General features: G+C 41.8%; 2 protein-coding genes across 3 annotated transcripts in view; both read right to left on the bottom strand.

Annotated features, from left to right (window-relative positions):
• The window catches only part of trim47 (tripartite motif containing 47), a 9,209-nt gene extending 4,004 nt beyond the window's left edge, over positions 1 to 5,205 (bottom strand). The window contains exons 1-7 of one of the 2 annotated variants that reach the window (XM_046039105.1): positions 4,935 to 5,205; positions 4,306 to 4,517; positions 2,134 to 2,179; positions 1,938 to 2,033; positions 964 to 1,188; positions 603 to 625; positions 364 to 485 (exon numbers count right to left, since the gene is read on the bottom strand). In XM_046039105.1, coding sequence (XP_045895061.1) covers positions 364 to 485; positions 603 to 625; positions 964 to 1,188; positions 1,938 to 2,033; positions 2,134 to 2,179; positions 4,306 to 4,517; positions 4,935 to 5,117 — 907 coding nt within the window. In that variant the 5' untranslated portion in view covers positions 5,118 to 5,205. The remainder of the gene's footprint in view (positions 1 to 363; positions 486 to 602; positions 626 to 963; positions 1,189 to 1,937; positions 2,034 to 2,133; positions 2,180 to 4,305; positions 4,518 to 4,934) is intronic. The other variant, XM_046039106.1, reaches the window with a different exon arrangement.
• A 2,034-nt stretch (positions 5,206 to 7,239) lies between these two features.
• The window catches only part of frem2a (FRAS1 related extracellular matrix 2a), a 73,802-nt gene continuing 61,708 nt past the window's right edge, over positions 7,240 to 19,333 (bottom strand). The window contains exons 15-24 of the mRNA XM_046040803.1: positions 15,728 to 15,859; positions 15,011 to 15,342; positions 12,261 to 12,453; positions 12,042 to 12,149; positions 11,727 to 11,854; positions 11,481 to 11,615; positions 11,228 to 11,354; positions 10,659 to 10,846; positions 10,395 to 10,541; positions 7,240 to 10,018 (exon numbers count right to left, since the gene is read on the bottom strand). Coding sequence (XP_045896759.1) covers positions 9,485 to 10,018; positions 10,395 to 10,541; positions 10,659 to 10,846; positions 11,228 to 11,354; positions 11,481 to 11,615; positions 11,727 to 11,854; positions 12,042 to 12,149; positions 12,261 to 12,453; positions 15,011 to 15,342; positions 15,728 to 15,859 — 2,024 coding nt within the window. The 3' untranslated portion in view covers positions 7,240 to 9,484. The remainder of the gene's footprint in view (positions 10,019 to 10,394; positions 10,542 to 10,658; positions 10,847 to 11,227; positions 11,355 to 11,480; positions 11,616 to 11,726; positions 11,855 to 12,041; positions 12,150 to 12,260; positions 12,454 to 15,010; positions 15,343 to 15,727; positions 15,860 to 19,333) is intronic.

The raw sequence follows: 19,333 nt of genomic DNA, 5'->3' as shown, positions 1-19,333 counted from the left end.
TATATATATATATATATATATATATATACACAGTTATACACATATTTTTCACCCATTTGTATGAACATAATAGTTTTGTGTTTATTTTTACCTTTTAGCTCTTTGTACAACTTTGTTGTGCTTTTTTTTAGCTGCATGGCTATTTCTAGCTTCCTGTAAATTGTACCATGTGTCAGTACATTGAGAGCTACTTAACCTTGAGCCAGTGAAGCTGGTTCTCACTATGCCGCCCACATTAAATGTAATTAAGATAAATACATTTGAATAACTTGTCTGTATACTGCCAGTCCTAGACTTCAAATACTACAAATAACACTTTTGACTGTGGCTCAGTGCATGATTCTGTGCGTAGAGTAAGCTTACTGGTATGCAGCACGTGCATCATCTTCTTCCACATGATAAGCTGGAAGGGCCCTGAGAAGTCTGTAAATTCAGTCTGACAATTAACAGTCTCAAGAGATGTGAAAGGCTTGCAATGAATGACTCTGGGAAGGAAAAAAAAAAAAATATATATATATAGATTAAACAAAGGGTACATTTTAAATTGGATATTTATAGGTCCATATTTGAAAAAAATAAACAAACAACTGTAAGTTACTTACTCGTTAAATGTCTGAGCAAGACTCTGTTGAAAGAACAAAAAGGCATATTTTGATAATTACTATTGAACACACCTCGTATCTTTTAGTCTCAAGAGAATTTCGTTTACGTATAGTCAGAGGCTGGTTTAATGTGCAATTTAAAACACTAAGAAATGCACCTCATGTTCTCATCTAACACTTCAGGGATATTTTTTAAAAATAAATTCAGTGCAGTATTTCTTAGTCATTTCTCAGTTCACGTCAGTGTGCAATAAAGATTATGTAAAACACTGTCCCATCTCAACTGCGAAGCTCTAACATAGGCATGGCGATTTAAGAGTTAAATCACCTGTGAATCAGAGGGCTGATATGTTAGACTGACCTCAAAGCTAGTTTTCCCACTAATGTGGCTGTGGATAGTAGCTATAGCTTTGTCCACAACTGCCGCCTCCGTCTCCACGGTCTTCAAGTTGTCGTCTATGACGGCCATCGTGGCCACTTCCTCAGCATCCAGGCTCTCAAGCAGGGAGTCTCTCTCATCTAGCAAGAATTGGACCAAGGCACCGACATCCGCTTCAATCTTCTCCTTGAGCCTCTGTTTCTTCACCTGGAGGACAGAGAGGGGTTCAGAGGATCAGGATGATGGATGAGTTAGGTGTTAACTACCATTTCAGTGCAAGGTGTACTGTAATGTTTATTCACTCAAGTACTTCATATCCATTTATTAGGCTTCCTGGCTGGTTTGCAATATTGCATTTAACTGAACTGATAAAATGGTAAAATTGGTAAGTTAGAGAAAGTTGTAATCTTGAAAGACCACTTGGTCTAAAGGTGTGCTATATTAACAAAAATTCTCTAGATATTTTCTGGGATTTTGATGATAATGATAATTAAGACAATATTTGGCATTCTTCAAAAATGTGTTTTTAAAAGTAACGTAGGCAGTAAAGCATAGCAGAGGAGGAAGAGATGAAAAAAAGAGTGCATTATGGGTGAGCCACCCGGTGAATGGCGGCAGACAGAGAGCAATGGGTCAGCAATAAGCCCATAGTTTAGCAGTAATGTACAGTGTAGGTTACAATGGCCAGTGAATAAAGATTGCAGCTTCTTAAGACTAAAGCAGAGTCATGAGCTTATGCTTGTTTAACTCTAGCACGTGTACTGCATGCATGACAGTGAATGCACGGACAAGGTGTTTTTTGTAAAGTGACTGACATAGCCTACTCGATAATGTCTGCTTACACATCATCAAAACGATCATTATCGTACATATTGCACACCCCTCACTTGAACCAAAACAACATGTATAATACCAGCAAAAAATGTGCATAAAAACAAAAAAGGTCCATTCCATACCCTCACTTCACTTTTAGTGCGTTCATCAGCAGTCATAATCTTTACACATTGAGACTTCTGCCAGTTGAGCTCCATTAGCCTCAGTTTCAGTTCCATCTGTAACAAACACGTACATCACGACACATGCACACAGGAAAATAGGACATAATGAATCATCATCACAGAAGATAATACATCATAGCAAATTCATACATACCTTCATGTCATTCACAACCTCAGGCACTGGTGCTACCTCATGATGTCTGAAATGACAAAACAAATGACCAGGCAAACAGTGTCAGGTGGAGTTCACTTGTAAATAAACAGAAGTAGTGTTGACATTCAGTGTTTCATACCAAACCACATGTGTATCCTTAAAGTCTATCAAAAAGTGTTGAGTGCATTTCCTTCCTCAAAACATTTTAAACAAACCAAAAATAAAGTCTTTTTCACAAGATGTTAATACAAACAAAATGGGGACCCACATTGCTCTATAGCACAATTCATAGTTTTCAGTCACGTGACATGCGCGGTGACCCGGAGGGCAAACAACAATATTTGGATCACCTTTCAACTTAAGAAATAGAAATGAACACAAACTGCAAGTGTTGGGCATATTCGATCCATATAATGTTACAGCATCCACTGCCGCATTTCTACTGTTAATAACCGCTGCGACTGCGATAATGTTTACTTTTACCTTCTAGGGAATCCCTCAACTAACACAGCTCAGGCTTGTCTCCTCCTCAATTAGTGCATCCAAAAGCACAACCATCCAGCATTTTTGCAAGGCAAAAGTAACAAACTCAAATTAACATTGTATCACTTGCTTCCTGGTTGGCAGGCAGCGAAGAAAAACAAACATCTTTTTTGGCCCTCCAAGGGAGTGTTTTCCTTGGAATGTGACGTCACTTGAAAGCTATGAAATTCATAGTTTTCACGTGACATCACATTCATTGGTCACAAACTGAAGAAGAAGAAGAAGAAGAAGAAGAAGAAGAAGAAGAAGAAGAAGAAGAAACACCTACAACAAAAACACAGGAGTAATTTCCCAAAGATGCATTTCAACAAACTGACTGTATGCTTGATGAAATCTTACTTCCATTCACATTGAAAAAAAGATGCACACAGCCCCATTGCTTAGCAATTTAATCACCCTCGACAAGATATCACCAACCCTGACATTTGTTAATGTGCTTGGATTGTCCATGTGAATTTGTGCAGTCGTATCAAATGTCCTCTGCAATGGAAGATAGCACTACTGTTTGGATCCGTTTTTCCCTTTACCACTTTCTTCACCCAAACACAGACAGAAATATTCGATGGCTGAGATTGTAAAGGAATGCAGTCAAGTACATGTTTCTTAAACATAATGATCAAAAGCAAAAGACACTGTCGATAACAGTGTACATTACTAATTCAAACTGGTTGAAGTTGTCTGTTATAGTACATTTTCACAGACAACAGTAAACAGACTTAAAACTTTTAGGTCTGTAGTCCACTCTTTTCATTATGAATGGTATGGATTTATACAGTTAATTTTAAACAAGGACAATTCTAAATTCTTGAAGTCAAAATTATAATCCAGTCACTCAAAGTCCAACTGAAAGCATATTTGGTCATTTTTGTAGTCAAAAACAATGTCAATGTGTTTAAGATATATTGTTAATAAAAACCATGTCTGTCTGATTAACAGCAGCTGGCACCACTACAAAACCAATACATTTAACAAATTCCTCCCTTCTGGTTTTTAAAATAGACAGAAAAACGCCATTAACTTTCAGCTGAATTTACTAATTTCACATTAGAATTTGGCCAATACCTTCAAATTCTCAATTGTCATTAAACTGGAAGCTTATTACAACGGTTTAAAAATACAACAAACTAAAAAAGGCACAATGTGGTAATACACTGTTGAAATTTTGAGGCCAGCAGGCACAGATAAGAGAGTTGGTAAATTACAGGGAACCACGGGGACATCAAAGTCATCAATGGAGCAACACGCATTGTGTGGGGCAAGGCAAGAGACACTGATTTATTAGTAAGCTAAGTAAAGTATAATATTTATCACTAGTATTTCAAAGTGTGGCTGGTAGAACATCAAACCCTGAGAGAGTAAAAAGGGACAATAATGTGCTGTAAAACAGATGTAAACAAAACGGACCTAAACAGATCAAAACCACAGATTACGCTAGCAAATAGGGTGGAACTTAGTACACGGTATGTTCATGATAAAGCTATGGCCTGATAAAGGCAGGTGGGATTTAATTTTCAGAGCAAACAAAAAGAAAAAAAAAACACAAAAAACAAACAACAACAACAACAACAACCACACACACACACACACACCATAATATCCCTATATTAAAAAGATGAGAACACGACCAACCTGTGTGCTCTAGACTCCCTGCATACTACACAGATGGGCCTCTTATCAGTCTGGCAGTATAATTTCAGCTCTTCTCCGTGTTGTTCACACTTTCCATCTACTTTGACGGGCTTAGAGGGTGTAGGACAAGACCCCAGGCACTCCAGATCGTCCAGTTTGGCCACCAGGTTCTGCACCAGGTAGTTTTTAGTGAAGCTCCTCTTGTTGAACACCTGGGAAAACAAACAGAGCAACTGAGAAATACGCAGAAATCAGCTTGTACCAAAGCTTAAACTAAGTTATACTTTTTACAGTGTGTAAAATATGTGTAGTAATGTTATTTATTGTGAAGCTCCTTAATAGCTAACGTTAAGTTTGTTTTCATTCGTGTCTTCTAACTGATAATTTAGCATTAGCTAGCCCGCTGCCATAACAACGGTAACGTTAGCCACAAAATGCACCGCGTAACGTTACTTAATGTCACTTATCCAAAAACAGCTGTCAACCAGCTACACTAAATTTGCTGATAAACACTGGGAAGTAATACTGTCACAAGCGTACCAAAAATTTTGTGGAGAAAGAAAAACATGGTACAAAATACCGCTACAGATAACGTGTATGAACTAACGTTAATGTTAACTTAACGCTACCGTTCGGCATTGAGGGCACTGGTACCCGTAGTCTCCGCCATTTTCATCCCAGTGCATGCAGATGCAAAACCGACAGAAATTGTGTCCGCATTTCAGTATGACAGGGTCTTTGAAGAAGTCCAAACAAATTGCACATGTGAGCTCTTTCCTCAGGTCGTCTCCAGCTGCTCCAGCAGTAGCCATGTTTATCAGCCAAAAGAAGCACAACAGTGCTACTGCAGGAAGTGAAGGAAAAGGAGGGAGGGAAGTGGGCACATTTGTGGTGCGTCATTTCCAATCAATTAACCAATCAGATACCCCCCCCCCCCCCCTCTCTCTCTCTGTCTCTCTCTCCTTCTCTCTCTCTGTCTCTCCGTGTATGTGTTTGTGCAACTACCGCGGTATTCCGTGAAAACTGACACTTCTCACTTCTAAGGCCACTGTCCGGTGAGGGGAGTATAATAAAATAAAACTTTTGGTGTTATTTGGAGATGCTACTGGCATGGGGTAGGGCAGTGGTTCTCAAACCTTTTCACATCAAGGACCCCTGAACTGACACAAATTAGACCAGGACCCCCATATGATAAGATTTTGTCCCATGGTCCCCATCTGCATTTTTGCTTTCAGATATTTTATTACAGAAAGTTTATGAAAACTATGACCAAAATAGTCATATATTTTGTCTTTGTGTTAGGATGGATGGAATAATAGTGAAAATAAACTATTCACCCAATTGACCCTTCGCTAAGCCACGCCCCCCTTAGTTACTGTTGCTAAGTCCGACAAACTGTCGTAGCTGTCAGACTTTTATCACGGCACTGCCACTGTCTATAACAGAGAAATATTGTCTAAGTTTTGGGAAAAGCGATCTCAGAAAGAAGCAGACAGTTTTGCAGTTGCATTCGGCATTTGAAGGTTGTATTCAGGCTGTCAAACAGACGTGAAAAAAACAAAGAAAGAAGCTTAAGCCTACCGATCACAGTGTAAAAGTGAACCATTTTATTACCTGACTATTGAGAAACAGGACTACTAAATTAAGGATCAACACTGTTTGTGTACAGCTGGGTATCTCTGTTCACTATTACAATCATTAAAAAGCAGAACAGTAGGGCTTTATAACATTACATTCAGTAGTAAGTTAGCTAGCGTTAGTTAACTAACATTAAATTAGGAACAATGCACAGCCTACATTTTTTCTGGATTTGATTTAGGTTTTGGAAAGGGAATAAATCATACTTGTCCTTTCAACCTCTCTGGGTAGCAACTGTAACTATTACAAGTGCCCCAGGAACAGCGTTTGACCATATCTTGGAAAAATACAGCAAAGAAAAGATAGAAAACGACTCTTTTTTTGCATTAGAGTCAATGGAGTGCAGACATGAAAGTGGTGGACCTCAGTTAGAGCGAGTCCTATACTGCGCTGTGATTGGCCAGCTGCGTATTCGGGGCGTGGCTTAGCGAAGGGTCAATTGCTGGGGACCCACTGTAACCACATAATCACCTTAACTGATTATAATTTGCTAATGAATGAAATTTTAAAATGTGTGCTTGGTAATGGTATGTACTTTGTATAGAGCCCTCTAGTCTTTCCGACCGCTCGAAGCGTTTCACACTACATCACATTCACCCCTTTCACATGCATTCATACACTGATGGAGAGAGGCTAAGGTGCCTCTGCCATCAGAAGCAGAATTACACATTCACAGGGAGCAATTTGGGGTTCAGTATCTTGCCCAAGGATACTTCGACATGCAGACTGGGGGGAGCCGGGGATCGAACCACAGTGGACGGCCGCTGTACCCCGTGAGCCACATTTGCCCCTTTTGTGAGTTGTACATATAAACTGAGCTGTTTTTAACTTGTTAGGGACAAGTCCAAGTCAGGTAATCATTGAGACAAGTCTATTTCAAGTCTAAACTCTTAGCCAACCAAACCAGGTCTCAAGTCCTTGAGGGCAAACTGCTAATCAATTGGAAGTTTAACAGATCTCTGAATTCTAACCATTAAAATATTATATAGCTATATATACATACATACTGTTTTCTAGCTGAGACGATGTGCTTTCAATAGGCACAATTGTTTGTTTTGCTATGCCTGTGCATTATTTATTTTTCATTTGTCCGAGACTTTAACAGGTCAAAACATGACATTTCAATGTTTTTTGCTTTCCAGTCTCAAGTCAAGTCAAATCTTTAAGGAGTAAAGTCTCAAGTATGCTCACTCTTAAAGCAGTTAAGTCCAATCCAGTCTGAATTAAGTGATGTCTCAAATTTCAACATATCTGCATAAATACCGAGTAAATCAACAACAACCGGTAAGCAACAATATTTATTCTTAAATACATACATAAAAACCCATTCATAAAAAGACACAAACTGAATATCAAGTTTGATTGTGCTAAAATTGTCATATACATGGGGATAACTGGCTGTGGGGTATACACTGCATTGCATAGCTTGGATTGGCATGTGAGGGATGTGACTCAAAAAGTGCATTTGATGTCAAACATGGTGTTATTTCCGAATTCACCAGGGCCAAAAAAAAATAAATCACAGCCTGGTTTCAGCATACTATTAGTTGTATAAACCTCTGTGACACACCTCAGCTGATTTCCGGCTCATATTCACATCACATTAGCTAGCCCTGATAAATATTGGAAATAATTATACAATGATGAATGACAACACCATAATAAGACAAATATTTAGAAACACTGATCTCAGCATGTTGTATATCCATAGCAGAGTAAGACACAGGTTTAACAACACATGTAAACAAGAATTTTCACCAGTGATATCAACAAGATAATGAGACAGCAGATTATATCAAATGTCTCAAACACAAAATTTGTCATGGTGACATATTGATTTGTAAGCAGCTATTTTGTTTGCATCCTTCGTTGGAAAAACATGACTCAGAACACTGAAATCCCACACAGCACTAGTGACAAATAAACCTTACGGGAACATAATGTGAGAAGAATAGGGGTCACATCATTGGATATGGATACAATATTTGCATGTTCACAGCACCACACTTATTAGCAGTGTAACACAGAGGTGGAAATCTCTGTAGAGATTCTCTTCAGTCAACAGTAGTAAATTGTGTTACAACACACAGTCCATTCTCTGTAAAAGAAATAACTCCTGAGATGAGTGTCTTTATACATTAGGTACCTTAACCAGTGTTTAAAAAAAAAAGAAGAAACATTATGCCCAAAGTATTTTGAATAAATATGACAATATCACAGAAACACACAGTGGAGCAACAACACTGCAAGGGTGGATAGCAGTAAACATTGTGGTAACAGAAGCAGTGATGAGCTATAAACACATAACAAAGTAAATTACTGGGTTTACAAAAATACAAACAGTACCGTATGAGAAAAAAAACAAACAATGGGAACAACTCAACTCATCAGCAACAGAAATGCTCAATACATCTAGGAAAGCATTCCTCATCATATGGCAAACAAAATAAAGAACAGTAGACACAGTGAATTAATAAAATGATTAGGTGGTTATTAAACAAAAATTCTGACAGCAGTGGTGTTCATCTCCTAAGAGAGTGCTGCAGGGTGAGTTCACAGATAAGTAACAAGTGGTGGCATCTTGTGTTTTTCATTACACATTGTGTAATCCAGAATGACTGTCCCAGCAACCATTTCAGGACAGAATTGTAGGCCTAAAGGCACAGTTTACCCCAGAATGGATATCAATCTACCTAATGCAGCATAGTCTTAAATGGTTTGTGGCCAAACACTATGGGTTTAATATTTATAATAACTCCAATATTTACTTTTCAATCACCAATATTTTCCTAAATGATATGATCCCCTGGCAAATAATGGACAGTAGGTGATATTATACTGGACTTCATTGGGCTGGTTTTTTTACTAAATATTTGGAATATGCTGCACAATATGTGTGTCAAAATATAGTTTGTCTTTTGCAAGTTGTGGGAAGGATGGTCTTGTTACCATTTACACTTTGGGAGACACACAAAAGTACCAGAGCTTACAAACTTCAGTGAAGTTTTGACTGACACAGGGGCAGGTAGATAACATCTGAGTGTTCTCTTTGAGATGAACTATTCCTTTCAGTATGAACGTTGACATCATCTAGTCCCCTTTACCCAAGGTACACCTGCAGCAATAAATCTCTGACTTGGCCTGTGTGACACTAGCTTTATGAGAAAAGTGCTCTCCGTAACAGGGACTGTCCTCAAGGGATATAGCTGCTTCAGGCACTTTAACACCATAAAGCCAGTAAGAGGGAAAGGAGAAACCATGCTACTAGCAGCCCTAGTTGGAATGTTTACTGATGACAGCGTACAGGACTGTCGTGCCGTTTTCTGTTGCAGTGATCAAGGTATGTAAATAGATCCAATACCGTAGAAATCCCCCCACTAACAGGTGAACACACCAAATAATGCATATGATTAATTTCTGATGTTTGGTGTTATGAAAGTAATATAATACCAGTTTAAAAAAAAAGAAAATCCAAAATTTTAGAAAAGCCCCCACATACTCTTTATCCCTTTGTCCATCTGTCCATCTACATATCCATTGCTCAGACCTCTGAGCTGTTGTGGCAGTCTTGCATCCTCACCACCAGCATGGGCTCCGTACTGACGGACCCTTTCACCACCTCCTGCACCCCCTCCCATCCCTCTTTTCCATCCTTTTGTCTGGATCTCAGGACCAGAACAATGGTGACAATAACAAGGACAGTCAGCAGCAGCCCCACCAGTGCTCCCACCACAGTCACCAGCCCCTTTTCTTCCTCAGCTGCGTTCAGCTCATTAGGTGCCAGCCCATTGGTAAAGAGCTCATTAGACCCCCCTGCTCGCTTGGTGCGGTCCAAAGCGATGTGCATAATATTGGTACCACGGTTGTTGTCTGCTCCAATATCCTCAGCGATCTCTGGGATGTCATTGCCAGCTGACCTCCTGGAGCGATGACCTGATGGGGTCAAGGCGAGATTGTTGCTTGTGGAAACCAAGGAGTGGTACTCCAGGCTGCGCTTTCCAATGCCTCTGTTGGCATTCTGTTTGGAGCGGACTGTATAAATGGTGTGAATGTACCACTCACGGCCTGCAGCAACCTGAGAAAAACAGAAAATTATGCATATCTTAGAATTATGTTTAATTTACAAAATGACTGATATTTGGCACATAACAGAAAGCAAACAGAAGTGATCCAAATGAACACATCTTGACACAATACAACATAAAACCATAATATCAGTCGAAGCAATATGAGTACAGTACTGTACATACAATAGTGGAGTGGAAAAGCCTACGTGTTCCAAGCTCTCTTCATATCCCAGCTTCACAACTGTACCCCACATTCGCACAAGCACAGTAAAACTTTGAACTTCTGAAGTTTTATACATTGAATGACAAAGTTGCTTACTTTTGTAGCTGATGGTTCACAATACACATCTGACTTGCTATAAAGAACAGTAAGATGTAGAATACCTGGAACATGGCTGTAGAGTCCAACCTAAAGCCATCAGACCCTGGCTGTCTGACGAGGGACAGGGCTGATGGATCGTCCACTGCCAGCACAGCATTAAAACTGACATCACCGAACAGACGTGCCTGGGTCTCTGGCTGAGCCTTGTCCTGGCGATATGTATTAGATTGAGCGAATTGTAAGGACATTTATTTTTTGTTGTATAATGTTATTTTGCATCTCTCTGGATACTAAAATTGCAACATTAAAAACCTTATTATACTCACAAGAATCTTGAATCTGTATAGCAATGATGGGGAGTCAGCCAGGCATCCAAATTCAAACTTGGTTGGGTTGTACTTTGGTACATATCCGTCAGCACCAGTGCAGAGGAACACCTTCTCTATGCTACAGAAGAAGGAGTCTCCCAGATTTTGCACCGGGTCCACCATCACACGGCCGTAGATCGTATCAGCTGAAAACCATGATGTATTGGTTGTATCCCAGGTGTTAATTTCCGACTGTGAATTCAATGCTTTTCAGCTCAAATCTCAGATCTTTTAAATACCATGCAACAACATAACTTTTAATAAAACAAAAAGATGATTTAATTTTCACTGTGAGGGATTAGCTACAGTAGGTCAAGCAAATCCTGAGCGGACATGAACTCAATCCAATGTCTAACTGAAAGGTAGAAAATCAATCTAAAAACCTGACAGCTTTGCAAAATTGACGGATGTAAATGTAAAGCAAATTCCACCTGTAGCTTATAGAATAAAAACATCTCTAAGCGCGAGCATAGGCTTTTAAATCTACACTGCACAGATTACTTCGTTAAACCTAGTAATAGACTTACCCTCAGAAAAGGCTACGTCGCTCTCTTGACCGAAACCCATGGAGCCATCAGAAAGCCATAAGCTCCTCTTGGACAGCAGGAACATCTGAGTGTTCAGGCTGAATTCCAATGCAACTGGGTCGCTCACCTAAAGAAGGACATCATAACGGAGAGAGCGAGCCAGTGACAGAGTGACAGAAAGAAGGAAAATCCTTCCCATAACAAAGAAACATGCCACTTTTGGATCTTAAGGTACAAACTAAGACTGCCTTACTTGCTGGAATCTGATGTCTAGATCGAATGTGACTGGTTCTCTTGGACTGCAGACGGGTGGAACAGTGTATTCCATATTCTGTGCTGTTGTACATGGGATCAGCTTCACTGTGTAGGTCCCGGAGTAGTCTCTCACCTGTACAGAGCAGAAGGGACAGATAGTCTTTATCTACTCGAGCATACAGATTTATACAGCGGATGTTTAATGTCGTGCACCAGGGCACAAACAAATTCCAGTCATACTTACCGCAAAGTCAGACGTGAAGGTCCACTGCTGGACTGGCTGGTTGTAGGTGGGCTCACTCCTCACTAAGGTGAGGTTAAAGGTCAGGCCAGGGTTGTCCACACTCATCACCATGGATGACATGGAGGTTGCTTTGTAATGGATAATGACAAGAAGAGAAGTTCATAATGGAGGAGTGATTGAAATACGATGGCCATTAAATTAATCAATAAAGCAATGTTTGTGTAGCTTCAAGGATGGTGATGCTGACTACTCAGGAATAGTAAAACTGATATAGTTACAATTATCTGTCAGTCTCACCTGCTGTTTTTATTCTGCCTCCAGAATGAGACTCTATAAAGAGACCCCTGAACCGAGCCTTGGTGCGGAAGTTTACTACCAAACGTCCCTGGTCATTGATACGCATGCTGGTTGGATACAACGCACCTGGCAAAAACACACACAAACACATCGGATTCTACTAAAACTGTTTTCGATTTGGATGACACTGAATCCAGAAACACAAACTGTAATGTTCTCACAGTCTTTGGAACTTACCCTGTAGCTCGGCCTGCGGGGGGCTGCCGATGCCGTCCTTCCAGAGAATGGCCGTGTCGTACACAAAAGTGAGGCGCAGCTCTGACTGTAGGTCAAAGTGCTGCCAGCCACCGGTTCCCACGGGGGAGTGGAACACATAGGAGACGTAAAGAGGCACACGCAGGGTCACATAGGACTGGACCAGGTTAAGCACCTGTAAGGATGTTTCAATCAGTGATGAGTGAAGAACTAGGACTTTCAGAAACAATAGTAAAATTCATCATTGATGAGGCACACTGTAAGCAAGTACTTCTCAACATGTACTGTATGACAACAACTGTATTATCCTTTCAGATAAAGGGGTGATTGCAGGTCAATCTGCTATAATAAGCACTGAGTAGATGTAGCAGATGAACACATTGTTCTCCTCCACAAGGTGCTTGAACTCTTTCACTCCTACTCGGTGTTGTCAAAGATGCAGAAAAGTATCCCACAGTGGGCAGTGATACAGGCTTCTATTGTTCTTTCCCATCTTGGTTTTCTTGTTTAAGTTTTCCAAGTATTTACAAACTTGATTATTCTTGTTAAATATTATTGATGCACATGTATAATCTCTAAAATCTAATGCAATTACAAACTTTGGAAAACAATGATTACATTTACTTTTATTTTGTTACAGTTTTTGTCACAGTTCTACCAAACACCCTTTTCTGAATAATATTCTATATAATTTAAGACCATGTAAACATGTAATCTTATCCATAAAGGCAGCCACTAGGTGTCTCTGCTCACCACCACTCAACTCAATAACTTTGTGTGACTTGAAAGATTTGAACTGCATGCCCACACAAGTTTGACAAAGCCTGATTTTGTCTTAGAAACTGATTGAAAATGCACCACATTATCTTTGTTTGACTTGAAGTAATAACACTTTCAATTTGCATAGTCAATTACCAAACTGAATACCGTGCAGGAGATCAAATGACAAGAGAAATGAAGAAAAGCTTTTTGGCAGTAGATGTTTTTGGTACTTCTCTGATTAACCATCTATCATCACCTCAGTACATATTTTGTGACATCCAATCTTATTTCTAAAATAAAATTTGGACACAAAGTGCCACTTCATTAAGAGTCTGGTAAAATATCTTTGCAAACAATGAGATTCTCCACCAAAGATCTCTAATTCACTGCACGCACTGCTTAAAAATATCTACCCAATCCACCACAGTGTCTATGAAGTCTCAGTAGAGTAAGTTGTGAAATTGCTGAATCAGGATCCAAATGAGAAATTAAATGACAGCTGAGAGACAAACTACCTCAGCTTTAGGGTTTTACAAAGTCATGATTTCATTACAATAACCTCATTAAATAAACTGATACTGACTGGACCAGAATAAAGATAGTTAAGAATGTTCACTGTGCGATTCACGGTCTTTTCTGTTTTTGTGCGTTCACCCTTTCAATTAGTACATGTACTCCCCAGACAAAGAAAATAACTCAGCACTTATGTAAACCAAAATACAAAGCTGTCGTCTAAAACCAGGAATAAAATGCTGATAATCTTTTGTTCTTCAGAGGTAGCTGAATTATTAAATTCTTTCTGTGAATTTTCTGTGAAAAAACTTTCTTTAGATTCATGCACCCTGGTGCAGATGCAAGGTTCTGACTGCTTCTTTTTTTTCTTTTTGGCACTTCTTGGAAGAAAAAAAAACATAACCCAAGTGACAGTGTGACAGTGATCTCCCTTAATGAAGTGGACTTGAGGTCTTGTGGATGACGGGCATCATGTGTACCTATGTGGGGAGACAAGCAAATTCATTTCTGACTTCATCTCCTTCTCTCTCTCTCTCTCTCTCTCTCTCTCTCTCTCACACACTCACTCACTCTCTCTCTTCATCTCTTTCTTACTCAAATACAGACACACAAAACTGCCACACACACTCAGCAGTCTGATCAGCAACAAGAAGCTCACAGATCAAAGGCTGGAGGAACACAAAAGAGCAACAGGACATGAGCAAAGGAGCAAGAGTCAGTCTCCTAATCCACAATAACAAGAAACATGAGTATACTGCAGCTCTGTGCAGTATACTACACAAATAACAACTTCAACATCTGCCGCAATGATGCAACAACAGCAATTAGCTGCTGGAAGTTTTTTTATCTAATTGACCGCCGGCCATAATGCAAAAATTTAACTGCACTTCTTGGTGTGCTCAACTGACATCCCACCAAGCAAGTACAAAAAATGAGCAAAGCTACCTGATAGGTAGAAGATTTCCTGAAACAGGCTGTAGGTGTAGTCAAGATATCAAAGAAGTGACTTTCCTGTCATGACTTCACAGATTTTCTGTTAATCTTAGATTTAAAGCTCCATGTTGATAGCAGCGGTAAGCATTAAAGGAATGGCTGACAGGTTGGCAGCACTTTGTATGTTTCCGTGTGCATATGTGTGCACGCACAGTAAAGGTTGTCAGTCACTTGCTGAGGTACAGAGCTGGCAAGCGTGCTTGCACACACATACACACAAACATGCAGTGAATGAGACGTAAAATGCAGGCAAACAGATTTGGTGCTGTTCTGTCTGTGCAACCTTCTCATTCAGAAGGCTGTAAATAGACTGAACATACAGACAGAAACACACACAGGTGGACACGGACACACACACACACACACAAAGGCTAATAGTCAAACAGATGTGCATACAAACCGTAGATTGGAATGTATACCTTGTGGACAAATGCAGACACAAACACAGAAACACAAACACACACCTGTCCATCAGTCCCTATGGTGCCTCCGCAGTCAGTGAGCAGTTCAGACATGTGGTAGTAACTGGTGAACTCCCAGAGACAGGCCTCCAGGTTGAGGTTCCTGTAGAAGCGCAATGTGCTGTTCCCCCGCAGAGAGTTGCTGAACTGATAGGCCGCCGTGTCTCCCATACTTTCAGTGCTGCGTGTCGAAACGGTGATGAAGCCATGACCTGTGGTGACCTCCTTGTAGTCAAGCAAGTTGGAGCAGCGGTGGTTTCCGACCCGGGTTCCGTCGGGACTGAGAGTCAGTTCAAAGTTCATGAGAGGTCGAGTGGAGATTACTGGAAGCATGCCTGCGAGGCAAAAAGAGACGATTCTGACTGTGTCCAACTATCTTTGATACGTGTTCTGAAGAAATTATTATTTCAAAAACTTAAGAGGAAAGAAATAGTTGAGCAAAGACGGGAAAAGTGATGAAAAGCAAAGCAGGGGAGCAACAGAAAAAAAGAGAAGAGGGAAACCTCGGGGAGACGAGGCAGAAGGAAACTGATTAAAAATCAAGAAGGGAATGTAAAGTAAGGTGTGCTGGAGGGTTTCTACAGCGGGGTTCGACATAACCTGGCAAGATCTATATTCTGGCTGTCACGCTCCTGAGGATCCCCAGACGTGAATATTACACACACTACATTACACTTCACTTCATCTGAGGTACGAGTCCTGCCTCCAGCTCCTACCTACCATCTATGTGAGGCATGGTGACAGTCACTTTGATGAGGTTGGGGTGTTTTGGGTCGTCTGCTCCAGTGTAGCGTAGCTTGGCAGAGAAGGGCTCAGCGCCAACAGTCCCCATCTTACGTGGTTGACACATACCTTCATATGACAGAGGAGCAAAGAGGAGAGATTCTGAACACAAGGACGGACTGCAACACTTTGGAGGAAAAAAGACAAACCGCATGGCTATGATTGTGTCTACATCTAACTAAGGTGCTAAATCCACTGTAAGATATTTTTACATAGTTAAATACATTTCTTTCTCCTAACCTGCCGTAACTGTTGCTGAGTCAGGCAATGATTTCTACAATTCTAAGAATACCTTGCGACCACCCTGAGAGAGTGTGCCTAAACTTGTTGCATTCAGGATGTGTAGGTGGAATGAGCGCAGCCTAAGTGATAACATAGCAACAGCAAAAGGGCAAGTTTTTATTTTTTTCATTTGAGAAAAGAATGACAGCCCTTTCTCATAGCACACAGCTTGTAGTGGCAGTGGATTACGGTCTATTGGGGATGTTGTAAGCAATGAAAATAATGCAGTTTTTTGCAGATTAATATTTTAAATACAAAACATATGGTGATCTTATTAAATATAATACATCATTACAGATTAAGCTAACAGTACATAAAATGATGAATACCTATAATAATACCATTAGCACTAGACAGTAAAATTCTACTTACATATTAATGCTTGAGTAAAAATAATCCAATATAATGATATTTAATACTATAACACTCACATGGGATTATTTTCTGCATTGAGTACATTTACTTTTGATACTTAAAGTACATTTTTCTTATAATACTTACATGCTTTAATCGAGTAACATTTTGAATGCAGGCCTTTTACTTGTAATGGAGTATTTTTAAATTTTGATATTGTTACTTTTACTTAAGTAAAGGATCTGTACTCCACCTCTTTTTACCATTTAATTCAGATACAGTAATAGAAACAAAATAGAATAGAAAGTAATATACAGTATCTCACAAAAGTGAGTACACCTCCCACATTTTTGTTAATTTTTGATTATATCTTTTCATGTGACAACACTGAAGAAATGACACTTTGCTACTAGGGCTGAACAATTTTGGGAAAAATCTTATTGCGATTTTTCTGCCAAATATTGCGATTACGATTCGATTTGCGTATTTTATTTCTTTTTATTTAAGTTTTTAGGTAAAGTTCAACATTCACTGCCAGTCTATTTTTGACGGAAGCCGTGTCAAGCAGCAACAGGCAGAAAGTCAGACATAGAACGGCATAGAGAGTCCAGCCAATTTTCTCTATAGCTCTTGCTATAAGCCCTGGGCTGGAGGGACCTGGCGTCCTCTTGCTTAGGGGGGTGGGGGACAGGACTGAATGATGGGGCCAGTCAGGAATGACTGACTCCTTCACCTTCCCCCCTTTGGTCATGTCTCACTACATACACCCTTAGGACTCTGGGGGGCAGGCAGGCTGCAGGGCGTTTGGTGGGTGGGGCTGCTTTATTGTGGCCTCGCCCTTCTTCCTTCCCTACCGGCCGCCCCTCAATTTTAATTACACATTAGACACAGAGGGCTTGGGGGGTGGGAGGGGCACGATGGGAGGCTCCACTACCTGACACTTGTGGGGTGCCTGTGTCACAACTACCCTGGGGGGGGGGGCGTGACTCCCCTGGCGTGGGGGCCTGCTCTGGACCTAGGGATCTGGGGATGCGGACTTCTGGCTTTTGCTCATTTCTGGGCGGGTGGTGTGTCCCTGGGCCTGGGGGCCCGTTGTCTCCTCTCCTCGCCTGGGCCCTCTTCGGCAGGGGTGGGGCTCCCGCTGCTTCCCCCTGCCGGCTCTCTCACAGTGGGGGCATTCGGGAGTCTCTGGGGCACATTGCCGGTGTTGTCGGGGTAGGTTTTGGTGCTCCTCCTTGAGGGTGCTTGACTGGGGGGGCTGGGCCCCCATCCAGGGATGAGATCGGCCTCGGGGGCTGCTGGCTCTGCCTGCACTCTGGGGAGGGATGCCTCTGGCTGGGCTGGGGGACTGTTGGCCTGGTTCTCCTGCGTTATCACTCCCTGGCGGCGGGGAGCTTCCCGGCACGGCTTTCTGCTGTTCTTCCTCGGGGCGGGGTACAGCTTCCCCCGGGACATGCGGTCTGGGGTCCTTTGCGCTTTGGGAGGTCGCGGGGTGCCCTGGCTTCTGGTGGTGGGGGTCTCTGGGCACTGCGTGGGTTGATCTGGTTGCGGTTTGGAGGGCTGCGGTGGGATTGTAGGGCGATTGACGATGCATCTTGATGCATTGTGCCTTTTCCCTGTGCAGGGTCTCTGGATGGCTGCTGGCTCATTTAGTTTGTGCATTGGAGTCAGGGGGAGGCATTTCCTCGTTGGCTTGGAGGGACCAGTTTGCGTCCCTGGTTTGCTTCGTTGACCTCGGATCCATGCTTCCGTCTTCTGTCAGCCAGTTGTTGGACCCCGCTGGATACTGAAGTATAAAGTTAGTTTTCGGGATGTGCAGTGTGGGTGCGGGGCAGGGCTGTGCTCCGGTTTATTCTGGGCTTGCGCCTGGAGTTCTCGGCCCTTGACGGGTGGGTGGGTTGGTGGTGGCATGCAGCTGAGCCAGTTGATTTTGCCTCGTTGCTGGTTTGGCTGGTGTTGCACGGCGGCCTGGGGGCATGCTATGCATGGGGGATGTCAGCTGGCGCGGGCGGCCTTAGTATTTCCGGCGGTTGGGGGGAGGCGAACTTTTATTGGCGGGTGCACGGTGACCTGCACGGCGCGTTTCCTGCCGGGCTGGGACTTGCTGCTGGTGTTTCTCTCCGCTGGCTTTCGCTGTCGTGTTCTTGCGCTCGCTCTCTCTCGTTTGCCCGGCCTCGCACGCGGGATTCGCAGGGGGCTGCCGGGAATTGGGTGTAGCCGTGCTCGCGCAGTGCGCACGTTGGGCTCGTCACTTGTGCATTGATGTTGATGAATGCGTGGCATTTGGGCGTTTTGGTTGTTCGCTGCGCGAACTACTGGGGCTACTGGGGTTCTTGCCTGCCTGTTGCTGAGGTAGGTGTGGCACAGTCGTGGCGTCCCACTCTCACTAACAACTACATTCTTTAACAGGCTTATGCGCACACACATGTACACACACACATACAAACACACACAAATAAATTTAGGTTGTCCCTGGTAGAATTATTCCTGATGCTTTTCTTTCAGTTACTTATTTAAATTAACTGTTATTATTCCAGCTCTCGTGGCTGTGCTGTGTTGCTTTTTAGTGTGCGCGTGACTGTTTCTTGTTTTCATTTTTCTCTTAGTTGTCTTACTATGTCACCATTTATTTATTCTTTCGCCAAATCTTCTATAACTACAGGATAGACCATCTGCTTCATGTTTACACTGGCACGCGGATGCCCAGTGTACCTGAACGGGCCCTAGCTGTGCGTTTTCAGTCATTTTAATGTAGACGGTGAACTCCAAAACGCAGCTAAAATGCTGGTGTGGACGGGGATCGTATTCGTTTTAGTTCTCTCTAAAACGGAGTAGTGTGGATGGGGCCTTAAACCCTACTGAGCATCTGTGGGGAATCCTCAAATGGAAGGTGGAGGTGCACAAGGT

The sequence above is a fragment of the Micropterus dolomieu genome, linkage group LG23 (genome assembly GCF_021292245.1).
Source record: "Micropterus dolomieu isolate WLL.071019.BEF.003 ecotype Adirondacks linkage group LG23, ASM2129224v1, whole genome shotgun sequence".
Lineage (NCBI taxonomy): Eukaryota > Metazoa > Chordata > Actinopteri > Centrarchiformes > Centrarchidae > Micropterus > Micropterus dolomieu.
This window is presented reverse-complemented; position numbering and strand designations above follow the sequence as displayed.